Source organism: Ochotona curzoniae, unplaced genomic scaffold (genome assembly GCF_017591425.1).
Source record: "Ochotona curzoniae isolate NIBS_2020 unplaced genomic scaffold, NIBS_Ocur_1.0 contig_3819, whole genome shotgun sequence".
Classification (NCBI taxonomy): Eukaryota; Metazoa; Chordata; class Mammalia; order Lagomorpha; family Ochotonidae; genus Ochotona; species Ochotona curzoniae.
Window position 1 is genome coordinate 16,302,011 of NW_024466004.1, and position 22,836 is coordinate 16,324,846.

A 22,836-nucleotide genomic window follows, 5' to 3' on the forward strand; every position below is an offset into this window, starting at 1 on the left:
AACTTCGAGATGACTGCAACACTTTCTAGTGCCCTTGAACACAGGCATTTAGCTTGGTGAGCAAAATGAATTCCCTCCAGGAAACAGCAGGTTCTGAAGACATCTTGTGTTTCCATACAGCCTGACCACAAGAATAAGCACCAGCAATGGGTGTAGCCATTGCACTTACACTAAACACTTAAGCCAGCTTAGTAATGGAGTTTTCTCTTACTAACTTCCTTTTGTTGTTTTCCTGTTTAGCCATCTTCTAATCATAAAAGGGCAGTTAAATCAGGACTGGATTTGAACTGTAATACTGCAAGGGAGGAGGGCATGGGGGAACTGTGAAACTGTGTCATAAAATGAAATGAAATTTTAAAAAAGGAGAGAGAGAGGTAACATGATTTTTATGGGCAAGCAAGAGAGTGCTGTGAAAGAGAAGCATCACTGCGCTGGGGATTAGAAGCTCTGAGTGGGAGGCCAAGCACCTGCTGTGAGCTGGCTGACTCCTTGGGGCTTTTGCTGTTTTTACTGTGAAGACAGGAGAATGGACTAAATTATCTTCTATGGTCTGTTCTGATTTTCTAGGTTAACAATTTAAAAACCAGACCACCAACAACTCATCGCAGTCACAGGGTAATCTGTAAGGAGGTTCCATTATCTTTTAGCCTTAACACCATTCTCTAAAGTCATGGCCCATTAATGTGGTCATGAGCACAACTACCAGAAAGAAGCTCCATGAATCAAACTGCAAAGTCTGAGCCCCAAGTACGGCAGAACCAAGGCAAGGGTGTCCTCAGGAGACCTGAGGTGGAGAGACAGCAACACTGTCTCAGCAAAGTGTTCTTTTACTCATTCTCCCAAATCCTGGAAGAAATCAATGAACTGACTTCCCACTGGATAAATGACTTTGTGAAATTGTCATATGGGTCTACCACAAATGAGAAATAAAAGACAACGCAATAAAGTTTTTCAGAAGTTAAGTTTGCATGATTTTAAAGATACACCTTTTACTTAAACTAATTGGCTTATTTGAAGAAGCTATGATTACCTTCATTAAGCATGCATTTTTAAATTTTACTGTGTCTTGTATTCTGGGAAGTACTACCATTGTTTTGTTCCAGCTACTATTTTAGTTGAAGGCATCCAGATCTGTGTTGTTTTCACTTTGCTAATTTAGAAACAAGATGGCTGGTATATGTATACATGTATAAAGGGCTCTTCAAAATTTTCATGGAAAATTAGTATTATAAGAAAAAGCCCAAGCTACATATGATTTAAGCTTTTTTTCATAAAAAAAAAAAGCTTCACACTAACTTGTTACAGCATTTCTGAACAGGATCCAGTTTGAGGCACTAAGAAAAAAAAAACATCTTTTGAAAAAAAGTCCCTACTGGAACAAATTCTAATAAAGCTGAAGCAAGAACAAGCATCAAAGCCTGGGGTGGAGGAATAGTAAAATTATCCATGTTTATGAGAAGTTCATGATGACAAAGAAGGGAGAGAATAATGCTGAAGACAAAACCTGCAACAGAAGGCCATCCATATGAATTTGTAAAAACAAGTAATAAAATATAAAATAAAATAAAATAAAATAAAAATTAACCTTGACCACATCCTTAATGAAGAACACTAACAAAAAGGACACTAACCAAAGCCTATATCTGGACATGTGCAAATTGATTCAGTCTGCACAATTCTGGTTAAAAAGTTACCCTGGAACAAACTTCCAAAGCTGACAGCAGATGACAAGGACACCATTTCAATGGGAATTTTAAGCAAGTGGGATCCAGCTCCTGAAGTGTTACTTTAAACACAGCTTTACCAGTATGATCCTGAAGACAAAGCAGAGTCCAAGCAGTGGCTACCAGATCCAGAGCGTGGAAGCAGGCTGATCCAATCAACAGCAGACAACATGGCATGGCAACAGTTTTAGGGACACTCAATGACTTTTTTGCTATTGATTTTTCTTTTTTTTTTTTTTTTTAAGATTTATTTATTTTTATCATAAACTCAGACATACAGAGAAGAGGAGAGACAGAGAGGAAGATCTTCCATCCGATGATTCACTCCCCAAGTGAGCGCAACGGCCACTGCTATGCCAATCCAAAGCCAGGATTCCAGGAATTTCTTCCAGGTATCCCACACAGGTGCAGGGTCCCAAGGCTTTGGGCTGTCCTCCACTGCTTTCCAAGGCCACAAGCAGGGAGCTGGATGGGAAGTGGAACTGCCGGGATTAGAACCGGCACCCATATGGGATCCCGGGTGTGTTCAAGGGGAGGACGTTAGCCACTAGGCCATGCTGCCGGGCCCTTGATTTTTTTTTTTTTATTTTAAAGATCTATTTATTTTTATTTCAAAAGTAGATTTTTACAGAGAAGGGTCTTTATCCACTGGTTCAGTCCTCACATGACTATAATGAGCTGATCCAAAGCCAGGAGTTTCTTCCAGCTCTCCTCTACATGGGTACAGAGGCCCAAGGACCTGAACAATCCTCCGCTGCCTGTCCAGGGCCATAACCTGCATCCATCCGGGATGTCAGTGCTAACAGGTGGTAGATTAGCATACTATACCACTGCATCTACTTATTAATTTTCTACATTACTAAAAGGGGGGGGCAAAGCTGGTAGGGGGAATGTGGAAGGCTCCCCTGCTGGAACAAAACTCCCACTTGAGAGCATTAGTTGGGATGGGGCAGACCAGACCGGGCAGGGCTACAAAACTTGTGGGCCTCATGTGAGCTAAGAAAAGCCAGGCTGGGTTGACTGTTCTGACTAGTGCAAGTATAAGTCAGAGTGGGTGAGGGTTGGTATAGCTTTGCCGCAGCATCAGCTGGCAGATGCTGGCACTGGGGGCTAATTCTGTCAAGTTAAACTGCAGAACCACCCGGAAAGTACATGATCTGGGGGTGGAAATGGGCCCAGGATGGAAACAGTGAACACCTCCCTCTTGGGCTACTATTCCCACTGGAGAGCATGAAAACCAGGACAGGAGCAGACCTGGCTGGACAGAATGGCACTCACCAGCATGTGGGTGGGGTGGATAGTGGGCCTGGTTGGGCTGAACCAGGCTTCATGCCCATTGACATGTAGGAGAGCTTGAATGGGATGTGGGTCAGACTGGACCAGTCTCGTGTACATACTGGCAAGCACAGGAACCAGGGCAAGGGTTGGGCCTGATGGGGGTTAATGTGGGTTGCTCTGACTAGGCTGCAGCTCCCACTGGTTTGTGTGAGAGCCAAGTGTGTGGTGGGCAGAATCAGGCTGGACTGCAACACCCATTAGTTTGTGTGGAAGACAGGGCTTGAAACAGAACTGACCCAGCAGTTTTAACAACCAGCATATGCATAAGCTGATTGGGGCAACGGACTGTGCTGGACCCTGTACTGGCAAGCACACACAAGAATCAGGTGCAACACAAAGAGGGACTCCAGTGTGGATGCGGCATCCCAAGAGGGCACTTAAATGAAGTTTCTGGGGATCCCCCCAACTGAATTGCTGGACTCAGAACCCCTACCATGAAGAGAAGCATGGGTTCCATGGTCTGACCATGGAGTGCAAGTGTCAAAGCTGAGCCTCCTTAGAGGCTCAGAGCAAGCTGTGGACAGCATATCCAGGTTACATGGAGGATATGGCAGTCCACTGGAGTCTATAGAGAACACCTGGTACCATAACATAGGATGGAGGACAGAACAAATCAATCAACTTCTGGGTGAAAAAATGATCTTCATCAATACTCATACCAGGAACGCAAACTCTCAAATATCCTTGGCTTCTAAAGGGTTGGAATAATTGAGTACATGGAGACCAAGGACCTGAGATGAAGCTTCTTTGCCTATGACCTTCATCAAACCTCCATAAAACAGGTTACTTCTAGAGCACTCTGCTCTCTCCACTCCTATCCAAGGAACACAGCTTGTCCATAGGCAGTAGTCTCCAGAGACTCACAGGGTAAAGGACTGACCTTCATTCTAGCTCCAATAGAAGTACATCAGATGAGAACATGTTCTAGTCTAAATCACCTTGGTGTCTTTTAGAGCTTAGGCTTGGATTCCTCTCCAGAAAGATACTTTGCTAAACTCCCCCAGAATTCCATCAGGCTGCACGTAAGCAGATAGCACTGGCAGGGGAGGCTGGACAGGCCAAGGCACTCAAAATAAGGGGCAGTTGACTGCTGTGGGCTTCTGGGAATTAGCTCAAAGAGGGCATTGACTGTATGTACTACACACACACACACAAAATGAGGCTGCAACAACAAAACAGCTTGCCACTACCCACACAATTCCCCATACCACCAACTACTCAGGAACAAATAAGGGAACACTATTTACATTGCTTTTTCCAACTACCCAAGATACACGTAGTACCACTGCAAAACCATATGTGCTTTCTCCCTCCTTGGAGTAAAGCAAATCTTAATTAGACCAGGGGTGTGTGAAGAACTATAATTAAAACATAGCTAGAAGCTTTCCTCCCTCCTTGGGAGACAAATTCAATAACCAATGGTGGTTTCACGCATCTTTTCATTGAAAGAAGAAAATATGGGTAGGCCTCACAGCTGGATCCGAATGATGCAATTCAGAGAGTGAATCATTTTTAATGGTCAGAGTTGCCTTCTCCCATCTAACAACACATTTTATCACAAATGAGATGTAACCTTTAGCACGATAAGCAATTTTGTAGTATTTTTTGGACTGCTACCAAAGCATCTCTGGAAGCACGTTCACTTGAAACACAAAAAGCAACAGAAAATCACTGTCCTGGAGCCTGCATCAGCTTCTCCTCCCAAAATGTCTGCGGAGCAGCAAGTTCGCACCTTTCTGAAGGAGATGACTGCTCTCCACAGGAGCCTGATATAAACAACGTGCTTCTTACTCCCCACAAGCACAGACTGAACGGTAATGAAAACAAAGCCCACCTACACTTCAACTCAAAAGGCTCACAGCACCCAAGGCGCTTTTTTTAAAAAACGCATTTATCTGAGATGCAAGAGTGACACAGAGATAGAGCTTAGAGCTTGCTTCCATCTGCTAGCTCACTACTCAACTGGCCCTAACAGCAGGGATTGGGATTGGAGCCAGGAGCCAGAAATTCCATTCTGTCATCCACGTGGCTGGGAAGAACTTAAGTACTTCAGCCATCATCTGCAGCTTCCCAGGTACATAAGCAAAGAACCAGAGAGGAAGCAGAGCAGTTGGAAAAGGAAATGACACTCTAGCGTGGGACCCAAGTGTCACAAGTGGTGGCTTAACACAACACCTGCCTCCTAAGGCACTTCTCAAAGTAACACCACTAAAAGGATACACAATCAACACTCTTCATAGCTTTGTTTTTATCAGAATCCCTAAATGTAAGTATTTTCATTAGCTCTGGCAGAAGTACATGTTTTTATTTTTTTATCAAGAGAGGCACAGAAAGAGAGGGAGAACAAGAGAGCAGGCATGTACTCCCCCCACAGCCATTGGTTGGATCAAGACAGGAGTCAGAAACTGCACCCAATCTCCCACATCAGTGGCAGGAACCCCTAGTACTTCAGCCATCGCTCGGCCTCCCAGGATCTGCATTTGTATGAAGCTTGCTACAGTCAGAACTGGAGACAACTATCAAACTAGGTACTGAAATGAGATTTAAGCACCTTAATGGCCAAGTCATCGGCCTACTCTGAAATGTATGTTTTTAATAAGAAAACAGAAATGGAGAAGTGGACTCAAGTGCCCTGAGGTCACACAGCTTAATGGGACTAGCACTCAGAAATCTTGATGCAATCCACACACACCTACAGCATTAAGTGATCAGAAGCTCCTCCAACCTTCCTTGGCCGTTTTTCACCCCTTGTTGAGAGCAGAGTGGGAATATTCTGTCCATTAAGAATTCTGTGCAAAAGTGTGGACCTTTGGCTGTATCTTTATTTTCAGCAGATGTTTGGCTTAAAATTAACTGCGACTACTCCAAAATTATAGCACTTATTTCCTTAGCTGTGCAATTTTGGCAGTGCCATTATGGAACAGAGTCAAGGCAAAGCATATGGCTTTGAATTTCAAACCTTTCAAGGCCACAGTATAAGGCTGTCCATTATGCAATGTCACACCCATGACCTCCAAAAGCACGCTCCCTTCCTCTCCAGGAACACCCTTAGGTCATAGCTCAAGTCGTAAGGACAGGTCCTGTACACTTGAGAAGTCTTGAGAACAAAACACAAAGAAACAGCTTGTCCTTGGTCCAACCTGAAACAGGAATGTTTGGCACCTTCCTGGAACTTCAGGTCCCACTCTCCACGCTTAGCAGTCCTTTTCTCTCCCTCCTCAGGCCACCAGAACTTTCCCTTAGCCAAAAGGGATATAGGGAACTGAATAGATATGGGGCAATGATTATTGAATAAGTCTGCCCAGAATCTGGCACTGTCTTTGCTGTGATTCTAGCCCAATATTTGTTCTTTTGGTTTCCAACACCTGCAGGTCAGTAACAGAGCTGAAGTGGTGTTTGTCCCCACCCCGCCCCACCCCTGGGCCCCAGTCTCCAAACAGCCTTTGCATTAAGTTAAACAAAGGCCTTCAGTGGAGTGCCCTGGTGTGGCAGAGAAGGGCAGGTCAGCTGGGGCTGCTAGAGGGCCACACACTCTGCTATACCAGCTGCAAAACCAAGCGACCCAACGTTGCAAAGCTGGGGTACAGGCGTGAGGCTCGGCTCTGGGCTGAGTCCAGAGCTTCCTCTCTTTCCAGGAGTGCGGGTGAGCAGGGCGGACGTGAAAGGTGTCTCAATTGCATCCTTCTCTCTCTTTTGCTCACTCTGAGGCATCATTCCTCTGACCAGATACACTGGGAGTAGCCAAGTAACCCTTTCCTTGTCTCAAGCACAGAGAAATGAAAGCCAGAAATTTCCTTAGTTAGGGGACTGAGTGTGTTTTAGGCAACAGATTCTCCCCTCTTTATTTATGACTTTCAATTGAGACTTCCACTTCTCTGTACCTCTGTTAAATGGGGGGGAGGGGGAAGGCAAGTGTCTTTTTTTTTCAGAGGATTTTGGTAAACAAAGTAATTTTTAAAATAAAATTTAATAATCGATTGCCAGTGAGCTTAAGTGTTTTTCCAAAACCTATTTTCCCACAATGACGTATCTATTTTGGGCAAGCCTGAAGGGAAAGAAAAACAAGCAGGCAGTTTAGAATGCAGTGTTTCCAAAGCAACTGCTCTTGTACCTCCTGTGAGAGGACTTGCAAAACCAGGGCCTAGGGGGTTTGTGGAGTGGAGGGGGTGCATTGAGGGGTGGTGCAGGGCAGGTGCTGGGCCAGAGGCTCCTACAGCCTCACAATCATTAAGAGGTTAGAAAGGCACAAACACAACAGCCAGCCCATCAAGTGTTCAAGTCCTTTCATCTTTCCAATAATAAAACATCAGGAACTTTTGTTCAAAAGAGGATTCAGGGAAAAAAATTACTGACTTCTGGTTCTGATAATGAGGCAGGCTGCACAAAAGCAAAACCAGTTCCCCAACATCAACACAGAAATGCTGCATAAAACACAACAGACAACATCACCACTACCGCCACCACCACTGCTGACTATGTAGAAGCGCAACTTTGCTTCCTTCTCCCAAAAAGTATTCTTCAGAAAAGAGGAAGCCAGTTTACAAATTTGTTCAAAAAGTCATTTACTCCAGTAATACCAGTTTGGGAGGCCTGCATAGGACATTTATCAAACTTTTGTTTTTCTAAGTTAAAGAAATTTAAATTCAGACCTAATTATTTCAGATGCATGACCTTCCCAGTATAGCTGCAGGCACACTTTAAATAAAGTAATTCTGAAAATATTTGAGATTGTTCAATGTTTTAAGTTTATAGAATAATAAGAATAAAACCACAACAAGAAGTGGGGAACCTTTGATAATAAAAGATACACTGTTACACTAAAACTCAAACAGATGCATGAAATAGCATAATATGCAAATCTGAACAACCACACATCAGCAAATTACAAGAATACAAACATCATTGAGCACTTGGAAAGAAAAAGATTACCTACATATAACAAAAAGGAAACTGCAGCAGACTTGCTCAAATAAGTCCTCAAAGTACTGAGGGAAAAAAATACCAGTTACTCTAGAACTGTATGTCCCACTAAAATATTTTTCAAGCATAAAGGCAAATAAAATGGTGGCCAAACAAATGGTGCCTCTCAGAGAAAAAGCCACTTTTCAGAAGAAGAAAACAACAGAAACTCCAACTCAATGAATGAATTTCAGAGAACAGTGAGTGTAAAAATTCAATTTTGCAAATGATTGTAATGACAATTATTTAGGACCTTGAAAAAAAGTGGAACTAAACTCCTGATTATAATAACACAGACGTGAGGGGAACAAACCTGAAAATTAATTACCTAATCTTGCTTATTTTGTTGGAAGAAAGCAGAAATACTCACCAACTTTGGATGTATGTTAAAGGTGGCTGGGTATCCAATCAACAGAGTGAATTAACTTTCAGATCAAATGAAAAAAAATGAGAAAGACAAAATGAAAAAAGAAATAATAACTCCATAGAAAGCAGCAAAAAGAGGGGAGACAAGGAAAGCATATACACAAAAAAAGGCGAGAAAAGTCACTACAAAGTAATTATCGTGTTAGATGAAAATGGATTGAAATACAGAGCATTTGAGATGGAATGAATGAAAAGGTGGCTACAAAAAGCTATTTGAAAAAGTATAAATTGTTTGCTATTCATGTGAACTTAATGTCTCAGGAAACAGTATGTATTATTGTTAAGTAGACTCATAGAAAAGTAAAGAAGCATACACAGGAAAAACAGGAACTTCAGAAGAAAACCTGTAAAGAGGTTGTATTTTAGAAACATTTTTGTATCTATGCAAAACAAACTATAAGAGGTACACAAATATAATTTTTATAATTTTTACTTTATATATTTGAAAACAGTTCCAAAATCTCAACTTAAAAACTGCAAAGAGCAAGAAAGAAGTCTGAACATTTATGCCAAGCCAGATCCATCTAACCCTCAAATTCCATTTTGCATGTTTTGAATATGTGAATCATAATTCTCTCATACTACTCACACCACACAGTTCTAACTTAAGGGGGGGAAAAAACAAACAGACTTAAAAAAAAAAACTCGATGTCTTGTATAATCGCGTTATCTTGTTAGTGACTTATCCCTTTGATTGCTAAACAACAATCATGGCTCTGGCATTTGCTTTCTTCCTTTCCCAATACTCAGGATACATCTGCTGAAGTCATCAGCCACAATGACAACAACAAGAAAGAAACAATGTCATGACGGACCTCTTGTGCTGGACCTCCTGACCTGGAGTCAGGTGGGGTGAAGGACAGGGTACTAATGAATACGTCCCAGGGGGCATTCCATCAAAGGGAACCTGTCAGCTTCCTAGGGCACTGCAGAAGCCAAGGAGGTAAAAGGGAAAAAACAAACAAAAAAACACTACTAGATCAGACAGTTTCACAGGGCAACTGGCTCCTCTGTGGAGACCCCGGAAGTGGGATGGAGACTGCCATACCCAGGTGGGTTTATATTTGCAAGGTGGAGGCCTGGTGCTGGTGGAGAGTCTGGAGAGCTGGTCAGAATTATCAGGCTAACAAGCCCAGAACAGCTCTTCTAGGGAAAGCAGCCAGCAGTCCTTTTCGGTACAACGTCCCTGGAAGGGTTCAAAGCCACGAGCACTAGGCAACACTGACCCTGCTCACTCTCCAGCTGCTGTTGAGTCCAAGGATCAGTGTGTGGAGGCACAGGCTGATCAGCAGGGATGTTCCCTTTTGGACTGCTGACAAAAAAGACACAATTAGTCTCTGCCTAGGGTCTGAGACAGAGAGAGCAAAGGCATCAAAGTGGTGTTACATCAGGACACAGCAGCTGCCCACGGGGACTACTGTGTGATACGCTAAAGGACAGCCCAAGTGGCTCTGACAGGCCAGGGGAGACGGGGGTTCAGCCCAGTATGTAGTTACCACAGAAAGAGGGAAAGGCAGTCTGAGATCCCAACTTAGTCTCAAGGAAAACAGGGAAGATGTGGGAATAACTGGAAAAAGTGGCTGTGCTTCCCATTTGGATAAAATATGCCCATTTAAAATCTCAGGTGTGGGAGGAAAGTACTGGAGCTTGTTCTGCTGCTATGACGGCCCACCTTTGTAAGGCTGAACAAGAATGTGAACAACTTGCAGTTTTACTTCCGAAACTTTGTTTATGAGTGTGATGCTACACAACATCTAATTAATAAAAGCAAACAGGTTTGCCATGAAGTTCTAAACTTTCAAACGAAAAGATATTACTATTCAAATACACTTCAAATTGGTAATATCCCATTGTTTTCCAGGAAATACGCACTATCTTAATAAACTCTGTCACCTGGTGAGCAAATTTATCGCTTGCACCACCATTATCCCATATGGGCCCAAGTTCTGATCCAGCTTCCTGTTAGCGGTCAGGGAAAGTAGCACAAAATAGCCCTGGTGCCGGGGCCTTGCCTCCAGGTGGGAGACCCAGATGAAGTTGCTCTCTTTGGACCAGCCCACTTCCAGCCATCGCAACCTTTTGGGGAATGACACAGTAGATGAAAGACCTCTCTCTCCGTTTGCATAACTGCCTTTCAAATGGCTAAATTAAATAAGAGCTTTCCAAAAAAAAAAAGTAACATTTCCTATCTCCTTTTAGTGTTATTCTTTCCAGCCGTTAAAACTGATTAAGTCTATACTGTTTGCACTTTTTTAAATAAAATTTTACCTTTATTGAAAAGAAGGCACACAGAGAGGAGGAGAAACAGAGAGGAAGATCTTCCATCTGTTGATTCACTCCCCAAGCAGCAGCAACAGCCTGTGCTGAGCTGATCCGAAGCCAGGGGTCAGGAGCCTCTTCCAGGTCTCCTACATGGGTGCAACAATCCAAGGCTTTGGATTTTTCTCGACTGCTTTCCCAGGCTGCAACCAGGGAGCTGGATAGGAAGCAGGACCACTGGAATAAGAAGCGGCACCCATATGGGATCCCGGTGCATGTAAGATGAGGGCTTTAGCCACTAAGCTATGGCACCGGGCCCCTACTGCTTGCATTTTAAACTTGGCTTCACAGTTTTAAAACTAGAATTATTTTTCTTCTAGCACAAAGTGTCAGCGACTTCTCCTTCATTTCCTCCTTATGTCTTCTTCCAAGAATTCTTGTTTCTTTTAAGTTACATGTATTTTACATATATGAATCCAGAACTTGCCAAGGCAACAAAAACACCAATCGCTACTTCTCTTAAAAGGCTTTGTAGTGTAAATATTATAAATAAGCAGGAAAAGACAGAAAACCCTGAACCTGCAGGATTGGTTTGTGGTTTGTGGCCACAGGGAACTGTTTCAATACACGGAACATTTCTTAGAAAAAAGGGTCCAACTGGGCTGCACAATCTCTTCTGTCCTTTCTGCTGTTAAACTGTGACTGACCTTCTGTTCCTTACTGTTTGTTAGGGGAGGAATGCTTCCTACAAGAAGAAAAACATGAAGCTAAAGTGAAACTCTAAACTTGACAAAGGATACACTACAACAGTATTACTGTTGGCATTATGCAAGCATGGGAAGAGAGCAGACAAAGATTTAGCATAATCTAAATTTAGCATAATCTAGGGTTTATTTCAATTCAGGAATATCTAATGAGGATGTAATTCTTACAGAGTCTCTTGCTCCTCTAGGTATTCTAAATTGTGAGTTTAAAAGTCTGATTTTCTTCCTCCATATCTGTGCTTAGGACACTGTTTCAATTCTTCTGTTGTTCTCATCAAGATGTCAGAGGAAAATCGGCACTTGCTATTACAATATGTTCAGAATCCCCCAATCCTCTCAGATACACACAGGAGCAATTTCGACAGCAATGATCTTCCCAGGGAAGCACCCACTGACGAGGTTAAATGATGAAGTTACAGATGTCATCATCTCTGCAGCTGGAGAGACACATGGGCAGATGCTTGAGCTCACAATGATTTAATCATCTTAAAATATTTTTCTGTGGAATATTGCTGTGTGAAAAAAGAAACAGTACAAAAACTATTTTGCAGTAAAGGCTCTAGCTCTATTGTCTATCCATTTTGAAGAGGAAAGGGTTCAACTGGAAAAACCTGACGGCTTGCTGCGCCCCGAGTGCTGGGCCCAGTGCTGACCCGGCCCAGCAGCCACTCCTGCCACTGCGACCTGAGCCCCCAGTCCTGCAATCTCTCTATCCTGGAGGCTAACTGCGCAGCTTTCATTCTGGAATAAGACGGGGGGAAAAAAAGCAAAACTGGGGATTATAAGCATTTCCTGGAGTATTAACACAAAAACAACGCTACTAGCATTTACGTTCCAGCCATAAGAGCTACACCTTGGCTTATGATTAGAGGAATCAGCAGATAGATGATCAAATACAGGATTTCCCCTGCCATCTGCCCACACACCACCAGACGCAGCCTGAAGCTGATGGGGAACTCACAGTATCTCTAAACACCACTTTTAAGATTTATACTGGCTCTCATCCCCTAATCCTCCTCTTTGCTACTACTTGGAGAATCAAAGTCATGGCTTAATTCTCTCCTTCGGAATCATTTGCTTCTGAGATCAGCAAATCTGACATTCACATTCTAGTAATGTACTGGAAGCAATAGGGTCTACAGAAACACAGACCACTCAGAATCTTATACAGCTCTTACTCTCCACTTACCCTTGGTTCTCAAGAAGTAACTTGTGAGATATGCCAAGTTTTCAGCTCAGGACAAAACAGACTTGCCACAAAATGTACCGAACACAAGTACCCTCCTCCCCTCCCCTCCCCCGCCCATGTCATACGACCAGAGAGCCTTGACTAAATGCTTTATGATAAAATGCTCACGGATCTATTCTCCCCACTCATTTTCTACTTTCTTGCTTGTGTGACAGATAGTCTGAGCTATTATTCCAATTGTGAACGTCACCCATCACATACATAACAGAAGAATCCATGCTTGAGTCTTTTGTTTTAGATCTCTGAGAAGACACTTGTACACTCCACCCTGGCATTTCAAACATTAATTTTAAAAAGAGCACTCAAAATGCACTCACATATTTGCTCACATGCTTACCCTCCCGCCATAAGCAGCTGCCTTCTCTCACTTAGAAGTACAAAGCAGGGCAGAGAGCTGATCTAACGCAGAGGAGCCCTGTCAAGCGTTCACCTACCTCACAGAACATATAGAGAGACAGCAACGTGAGTCCAAGGTTATACACCACTAAGATGCCCCGGCAAGAGAAGGGCTGTCTGTTCTTCATGTATTTGGGTCCCAGCCATACAATTAGTAAATATATGATAGAGCAGATCAATGTGGGTAGGTAATTGTCCAGAAGGAACCATCCTTTTACTCTAGTATCTGAAAAGCAATGCAAGAAAAATACTTAGAGATTAATAAGGTAGAGATGATGATAAGCAAAGCCCATTTTAAACATTTCTCCAACCATGATTTTATAAAGTCACTTAACATTAATGTCCCAACAAAGCAACATCAGAGTGAAACGACTTGTCACACAATCTAAATAGCAATATATATTCTTCATGGCAAAAATATCATTTCCAAAGAGTTTAAAAGAAAATAAAGGAGGGTAGGATCGTGGAATAGCACATTGTCTCCTACAATGCTGGCATTCCTGATGGGTGCCAGTTCAAGTCCCAGCTTCTCCACTTTCAATCCAGCTCCAGATGAATGAACCTGGGAAAGCAGCAGGCAATCCAAGTCCCTGTACCCATGTGGGAGATTTGGAAGATGTTTCTGGCTCCTGGTGTTGGCCTGGCCCAGCTGTGACAATTGAGGCCATTTGAGGGAATAAATTAGCAGGTGTAGGATCTCTTTCTCTCTGTTTTGATAACTTTACCTTCCTAAATAAATAAATAAATAAATATCTTCCAAAAAAGAAAAACAACAAGGAAACTAAATTTCCCATTAACTGGTTTTATTAACCAGATTTGCTGTGATAGACTCATGGAACTAGAAACCTAAGGAATGCCAGCTGTCAATTCGGATGCCCTAAAGCTTCATGTACCCATGAGCAAGTCTGCCCAGCAGATGCAGACACCAAGAAAAAATGTGCCATTGAACCAAGTCAATGAAAGTGCCGCCTCACTAGAAAGGTAGCATATACTGTTATCATGGTCAACAGCAGACAAGGACTAGAAAACAAAGAAGATGAAGCAATTATGCTCAATCACAGAAGGGAATACTTAAGAACCGTGGAACAAGGTGTAGGCCTGAGGCAGAAGACTCGCCCTGACCAAGTGCAGGACACACGCCCCACCCCTGCCTTGCCCTGCCCTGCCTTTGGTTCCTTATCTAGCAGGGAAAGGAAAAAGAGGCTCAAATAGCCACCAGCCACTGGGAGCAGACAGCCAACCCCAACTCTTGGATAGAGTCAACTCTGAAAGCCAGATTCCTCTATGTACAATTTTCCCGGTGAGATTCAGCTTCATCCTTGGATCTGAATCCCTAGGAGCTGCCTTTTCACTACATGTCTCTTTGCGTTCTGTTAGGACCACCTTCCCAAACCTGTGTTTCTTCCATATCACCTCCCAGCCAAGGCCCTTCCACCACAAAGCCCAGATACTGCATCTCTGAAGGAGCAGCAGTCACTGATAAGGACAATGCTTCCCCTTCTTTGATCCTCCGGACTGAACTCTCTTTCTATCAACTCCAATACTTTCCTCCCTGATCTCACCACGTGTCTGCTTAGGGAAGCAGAAATGAGAGAGAGAGAGAGAGACAGACAGACAGACTTCCACTTGTTGGTTCCCTCCTCCAAAAGGGCTGCAACAGTCAGGGTTGGGCCAGGGGGAAGTCAAGAGCCAGGAACGCCATCTGAGTCTCCATGTGGGTGCAGGGGCTCAAGCACTTGAGCCCTTCTCCACAGCTTTCCCAGGGAAACGGAAAATGGATTTAGCATGGAGATGGATAACAAGTGGAGCAACCAGCACTGTAGGCAGCAGCTTAACAGCGTCAGCCCCCTAGTTTCTTTTCTTACAATTTATTTAAAAATGAGTGAGAGAAACATCTTTTCAACTGTTCAAAAACCATCTGTAGTTTTCCTGTAACTGTGTGAACCTATTTCTTTATAGATAGGACATTAAAAGGCATTACAGGTGACATTAAAGAAGCAATATAGAGCTGATTTACTCTCTAAAAGATTATAAAAGATTCAGAGACATGGTAGCTGCATTCAGATGCAAATATTTCCCCAGTGACAACACAAAGTGAAAGGATGCAAAAACTCCTACAGTTCTAACAGGGGAAATTTTAACTCCTACAGCATAGGTGCATTTTGGAAGCCGATTCTGTCCAGAGAGTCACAAGAACTGAGAAAAGCATCAGGCTGGCAATGGCAAGGTAAGTGCTGCAGCATCCTCTGACCTCCAGGTGAAGTCAGCAGAGGGCCACACACAGCAGCTGGGTCTCTGCCCCAAAAGCCAAGAGACACAGACAACTTCAGTGACTATCAGGACTTTGCCAGGCCACTTGGAATCTGGGAGACAGTTTGCTCTTACCATAGAAAACGCTAACCTTTTCTAGATTCTCCTCATGTAATATTTACAAGTGGCTATAATGAAGATGGGATAGGAGGGCTGTGAAAGGTAATTAAACCAAAACCACCTTACCTCGGGGACCTAGCAATGCCTTGAAATAGGTACTAAGTGATGCATCAAAATGTTCCATTTTTAGACCTATTAGGGGGAAAAAAAAAAGACATTGATTAGTGTCCACAAAAATGGCTTTTTATAAGCAATTTTTTCATAAAAGAACAAAAAGTTCTTTTCAAAAATGCTACAGACAAAGTTAAATTCTTTAGGTCAAAAATTTAACTCCTAAGGAAAGATGAAATGCCACAGATTCATTTTATGAATGAAGTGCCAGTTTTCTGTGCTTTTTGAGGGGTTCCATAAAAACTCTTTGGGTGAAACTAAAATCTCATGAGGTGAAGAGTGGAGCTACATTGAGAAGTGCAGACTTCCGGGTGGTGGTCTTGCCAGATCAGAACTGAGACCTGTGAGATAGCAAGACAGTGAGAGGCGGAGCAGGACATAGGCAACAACCATTTTTCTTGTTTTGAAATACTTAAATGCTTACACACTATCAAGTACTAAAAATGTAAAAATAAAGAAAATGTATAAATGTTGTCACTCTCATCCACCCATAATCCATCAATGCCACAATCAGAAAGAATCCACTCGTTACTGGTTACTGGGTATATTTCCAGGAATATTTTGACCTCTTTTGAGCACCTAAGAGGTCACACTAAATGGGTGTTCTTACAACTGCAGGCTGTAACCAACTAACAGATACACAAAGTCAGAGTCCTTTGTCCTTAGTTTGAATGAATAAATATTGTTTAATCAAACTCAGTTTTTCTGCATTACGTTTATGACTATGATGTGCTAATGTTGTGATATAAAATGTATTTTTACTGTGGAGGTCAAGGTAAAATGAAAAACCTAGAAAACATTGTTCTATGCAGAAATGAATGTCCTAGAGAAACTAATCATAAATTTATCCCTATCTATCCTTTAACATCCCAGCATCCCCCCTATGTAAAATAGGAATTACACGAAGAGGCTGCAAACTTTTTCAAATGCCACAGCCTATAGATTTCTACACAAAAAAGTAAGGAGGCATATAACTCCAACTTTCCTAGCTGTTTCTCTTACAGAAGTTAACTACCAATACTTCAACTTCCAAGAGCAAACGCTAGGCTGCTTTTATCCACAAAGTAGTCATTTAGCAATGCCTCTCTTCCTTGGCTCACCACACTGAGATATACATATTCCTTGGCAATGTCAGGATGAATTACTTTATCCATGAAATTGTCTAGCAGCTCTCAGTATTCACAGTTAAACCAATCCAGCCATGATGTGGGGGAGAGATACTGCATCAAATGATCCTTCAAAGCAGGAGCTACCAAGGTTCTGTCCCCAAAACGTCCTTGTCCAAGGAAGACCTTGGAAGGGTACTGGCTCCCTCAGTCCACAGTAGTACCAGGAAGACACCAGTCCCCACATGCTTAAGTGCCAAAAACTGTATCAGCTACCTCTGTCCCTTCTCAGTCACAGAACCTCAGCAATGTGAAAAAACAAACTAATTTGTTTTATTTGAAAGGAAGACACAGAGCTCTTAAAAAAAAGCCCACAACACCTAGGGCTGGGCCAAGATATAGGTACAAACTAGTAGGGACCCAACTACTAATTTGAGCATTCTCCAGATGACTTTTACAGTGCACATTAGCAGGAAGCTAGAATCTGAAGGAGAGCTGGGACTTGAACCCAGGCACTCTGATAAGTGATGTTGGTATCCCAGTTGGCTTCTCTATGCCATAAATACCACCTTCAACACTCACAGTTTCCTTAACATATTGAGCTCTCCAAATCAGTTTCCTTCTGAGCCCTTTTCTTTCCCATATTCAACCTTTTCAGGAGACGGAAATCCCTGAAAATTCTAATGATAAGAGGTTTAGCTTTGAATTCATATCCATCAAAGACAAATCCTCTTAATAGGTAAAACGATCTCATATTTAACAATGGCTCAAGCTGGACATTAGGAAGCCAGTCCCTCACCAACGCCCCTCCATCTGCTACCAAAGTTAGCAGTGTTGCTATCTAAGCAACTCATTTGTGCTGCTTCTTGGCCTTTGGGCTAAGATCCAGTGTTGACAATTCATTTGCTAAGAGTCATCTAGTAAGGTACTGTGGTGCAGTGAATTAAGCAGCTGCCTGTGATGCCAATATCCCACGAGTGATAGCTTAAGTCTTGGCTATTCCACATCTGATCCAGCTCATCGCTAACACCTAGGAAAGCAGCAGAGGACAGCTGAAGTACTCGGGCCCCTGTCAGTCTTGTGGGAAACTCAGGTAGACTTTCCAGCTCTTGGTTTCAGCCTGGACCATCCCAGCCCCCGCAGCCATCTGGAGAGTGAGCCAGTAGATAGAAGGCATCTCCCTTCCTCCCTCTTTGTGCCTCCACCTCTCAGATAGACAAGTAAATCTTAATTAATAAATAAACAAATAAATAAATAAATTCATCTAGAAAATTCATGTTAAAAATATCATGAAATACAAATCACAATGACACAATGAAACTTTATGATACATTCTGAGCCATGGATATAAGGAAGTCCCAGGATTCCCTGCACCTCCCTGGTGTATCCCTAGAAGCCAATCAAAAGGAAGGGAAGAGGAACAGGTTATAATGGCCATGACTGTTAAACTGAGTAAGAGATAGACATGCTGTTCACTGGGAATTGATTTACCTTCTTTAAATCTAGATCTTACCACCTGATGAGGGAATTCTAACCTATTAACAGGTCCCATTAAATGTACAATGATCAGATATTAAGCATGAGGAGCTTTTAAAAAATACAGAGGAAAAACTTTAGCTGGCCCATAATCAAGTAACTCCATGCTGAATTTGTAAGACAATTACACTCTGAAATTCATTTTCCCTCTCTAGCAGTATGACCTTGCAGAAGTTATATAACCTGCTATCTGTAAAATGGGGGAAATACCAAAGAAATAGTCTCTAAGTTTAGGAAGATAAATTATTTAAGACACATAAAGACCTGAGAGCAGTATCTGGCACACAGCAAGCTCTCAATGACTGGTTCCTCATGGCTGCCACAGGATCAACACCATGAATGCTGCAATCACATATGGCTGTTCACTAAATGCCAGCAGTAATCTCCCATTATGACAACTCACAGAATCCACATTTAAGTCCTAAAACACCCATAGGAGAGAATAACAAAAGCTGTGCTTTTGTGTGTTTGGGGGGCAGGGGTTATAACATCTTGAGAGGAATCGATATCTCAACAGAAAAGTCAGGGCCAAGTGAATTTACTCATTAAATACACAAATAGCAAGTACATACTGTTGACTAGAAGGGGATAAACAAAGCAGCACACTTGGCAACCTGTAAGAGGTGACACATTCATGATAGAGATGCACCAGGTACAATAAACCCAAAGCAAAATCCAGCTTAGAAATGAGCAGATACCAACACAACACATACACAGTTAATACAATGCTATAAAAATAAAATCCAAAGAACAGGATTCTGGGAATTAACTCAAAAACAATAAGGCAATCAGTCATTCCATTCTTTAACGAATAGGCCTTTCAGAAGGCGGTTGGTTACCAGTTTTGGTTGCTCTACAAGAAAAAGCTGGAAACAGGAGTGAAGAAATGTTTCAAAATGACAGAATACCCACTGGTGGGGTGGGGGTAGGGCCAGATGGCAGTATAGTAGCGGATATGGAAAGGGCGAAGGAGAAGGGGGAAGAGATCCAGGAATTGCTATAAAGGACCTATTATTACAGGAACAGCCTAGGACAGAATCCAATTAGGGAATCTAGGCTAAAGCAGCTTAGTAAAAATTCCAGTCCAAGAGCAGTGAACCCAGCAACAGGTGACTCAAAGACCCTGCGGAATCTCATGTTGGGAGATGCGGAGAACCCTGTTACCTGCCATCTGTCCTGGACAATCAAAGTCTACATCCCAGCCTGAGGTGAAGCCCGAGGAGGCTGGGAGGCACAGGGACAGCCTCACATCTTTATACAGCCAGGGCACACACGAGAGCCAACTACCCAAAGCCAGTGCCTGTGTTCTCAGAAGCATTGTCTTCTGAGCTTGAGAACTCTTCTCAATCAGACTCGGGAACATACTGAACTCAGAATTTTCTCTACACAAACTAATTCAGGAAACAGCAACAGGCTCTCATCCCAAAGTCCCGACCCTTGGATCCCAAGGCCATTGACAAGCCACTACTGGCCTAGACACTGACAGAGCACCTATTTCCTCCCCTTCCCTACCACACTCACAGCTGGACACCTGCAACCATCTTTGAAAACAAAGTTGTTTTTTTCGCTTACGTTACCAAAAGACACCTTTCACCTTTGCTAGAGATTTCCCTCTATGATGTACTTAGGACAAGATCCCAGTTCTGTCTAGCCAGCCACATAGGGAATATCCCTTAAGGTGACTTTCACTCTCACCACATTCAAAGGGAATAAATCAACACTCCAGGCTAGAGATAAAGACCATTTGCATATACAGGATGACTTTAAAAAGTTTCCATACAAATGAAAGGATAACCTGATTTTGGTGTAAAAAAAGAACTGAAATCACACACAGAACTTTTTCATTAAGATGTCCATCAGCTTTCTGAATATTCCTAGTATGGTAATCCTTCCTTATCCAGTGTCACTTTCTGTAGCACTAGCTATTCACAGTCAACTGCAATTTAAAATAAATGCAAAGTTCCAGAAGTAAACTCCTGTTACAAACTGTATGCCCTTCTGATGACCTTGATGAAATCTCCCACCTTCCCTCTTCATCCACCCTGCACATACATGGTGTCTTTGTCCAGTGTATCCATGCTGTACTTGCTACCTGCCCAATAGTCGCTCAGCAGCCATCCTGGCTATCTGACTGACTGGCACAGGGAAACCTTAATGCCTGTATTCAAATAACCCTTATCTTTATTTTGGCCACCACGCACCAGGGTATCGATGCTAGCAATTCATATATGCCAAACAAAAGCTACGGAGTCCTTCTATTAAGTGAAAGTATAAATATGTATAAGGGTCTATCACAAAGTTCATGACAAATGAAATTTTTATTGATTTTCATTTTATGTGAAAGGGAGAGACCATTTATCTGTAGGCTGTCCTGCTCAAATGCCAGCCACAGCCAGGGCTGGGCCAGAATGAAGTCAGAAGCCCAGAGCACAATCTGAGTTGCCCACATGGGTGACAGAGACCCAAGTACTTGAGCCATCACGTGCTGCTTCCCAGACTGTATGTTAGCAGGAAACTAGATCACAAGCAGAGTGTCCAGGACTCAAGCCAGGCTCTCTGATCTGCAATGGGTGCACCCAAAGTAGTAACTTCATTGTTGCCCCTGGAAACCAAAAGTCAAGGATAAAACTTCTGGTGCAAAAACATTTTGAGATCCATGTATATACAACGGGCCTTCAAAAAGTAAATGGGAGGACTGGGCACTGAAGCGGTGGTTAAGATGCTCATGGCCCACATGGTTCAACACTCAGCTCTTGTGCTGATCCAGTTTTCTGCAAATGGGGAATCCAGGGAGGCAGCAGATAATGGCTCAAGGGAAGGGTGTACTGTCCACAAGGAAGACAACCAGGACTGAATCCTTGTGCCTGGCTCTGGGATTCTGGCCCAGGGCCATTTTGTGGCATCTGGGGGTAAATTAACAGACACAAAATTTCTCTCTCTGCCTCTCAAATAAACAACTTTTTAAAAATTATGGTAAAAAAATACACACAGATAAACTACTTTTACACTAAAAAAGTCTTATGTTTTATTTCTATTTTCCACAAACAATCTGAAGTACCTGCATATGTATAGCAAAAGGCAGAGTATAAATTGGGTTTGATGTTATCTGTGAGTTCATATTCCTCTGGGTCATGGATAAGGGGAACTACTGTAGTAATTACATACAGAACCATACCTATTTTATATATGAAACAGCATTAGCAAAAAAAAAAAAAAAGCAAGGAAAAGAAGGTGGAATCATGGCGAGCATGTTGGGGGTGGGAGTCATTTCAGAAAACCTCATCAGAGAAAGCTGTCCTGAGAAAAGTGACAACACAGCTGAAGCATGAGTGATGAGAGCAAGTCACATGTCTGTCAAGATAAAGAGCATTCCACACACAGGGGCAGGTGGACATTGTGGCCCTAAGGAGTACTTAGCCAGGAAATGGAAAGCAATGCAGGGGGCCTTCTCTGCTCCTTTCCTGGCCTAGCGCCCAAGTCTTGCTCAGTGGTGGACAGAGGTCAATCGCATCATAGCACACCTTGCAGTGAGCATGTGGCCCATGAGCTGGGCACAGAAGAGGGTGCCAGTTCTTAACTGCTCACACCGCATGCCTCCCTCACCTCCTGGTGACAGAATGCTTTGCCAGTAGTGTGCCCTTTTCATTCTTAGCTCCCTTGCTGAGTTTCATCTGCTATGCCACATGAACAGCACAAAAGATCCCAGCCAATGATCTCTTCATTGCCAACCTGAGCTAGGCTGCTCCACTGGATAAAATGGGCACTTGCTGAGTTGCCTGTGGGCCGAGCTATATTCTCTTATACTTTTCTAAAGTAAATGGGATGCACATGGCTCTGTAAAATCCTTGACATTTTGCTGGGTGATCTGGAATCATGGGAACAGCATGACCCACTTTGCACAAGATCCCCACTCACCTTGCCAGGCCTGCAGCCTGTTTGACTGCTGTTGTTTCCCATTTTGCAAGCTGTGTGGACCACAGACATCACTTCTCAATAACCCCAGTCACCCTCCAGGCAGCCTGAGTAAGCAGGACCAAGTGTGAACACAGCTTCTCTGTGAAACTGTACCTAGGCATTGAGTCCTAAATGCAGCATTAAGAACAAGCAAGTCTTTGGTCCTGCTGGTTCCCCACACAGTATCACAGAAAGAGACATGGCTAGAGATGGCCAGCACCTCACAGGAATCAGATCACGCTGACCATCAGGCCAAAACATCAGTTCCCAACCTCTGACTCAGAATTATTAACCTTCACTCAATTTACTCAAAGTTACAGTTACAACAGGGAGTATAACAGGATCTGTTAAAATAAATATCAATAACAACAACAAAACCTCTTACATCTATGACAGTACCCTAAGAGTACCCTAAGCTCAGGAGCTACAGACCAAAAAAAAAACTGACAAAGGGCAAGTAAATTAGCAGTTTAAAAATATTCAGTTTTTATGCATATTCTCCCAAAGATAACCTTAATAGAAAACCAACACTTACTCTGAAATTTTGTAGTGTTTTTGACAGCTTTGCAAGTGGTATATATCAT

The 22,836-nt window shown here is 42.8% G+C and overlaps 1 protein-coding gene across 1 annotated transcript in view; it reads right to left on the reverse strand.

The window, feature by feature from the left end:
• Positions 1-22,836, reverse strand: part of ELOVL5 (ELOVL fatty acid elongase 5) — an 80,279-nt gene that overhangs the window by 10,808 nt on the left and 46,635 nt on the right. The window contains exons 2-3 of the mRNA XM_040983559.1: positions 15,612-15,677; positions 13,154-13,341 (exon numbers count right to left, since the gene is read on the reverse strand). Coding sequence (XP_040839493.1) covers positions 13,154-13,341; positions 15,612-15,669 — 246 coding nt within the window. The 5' untranslated portion in view covers positions 15,670-15,677. The remainder of the gene's footprint in view (positions 1-13,153; positions 13,342-15,611; positions 15,678-22,836) is intronic.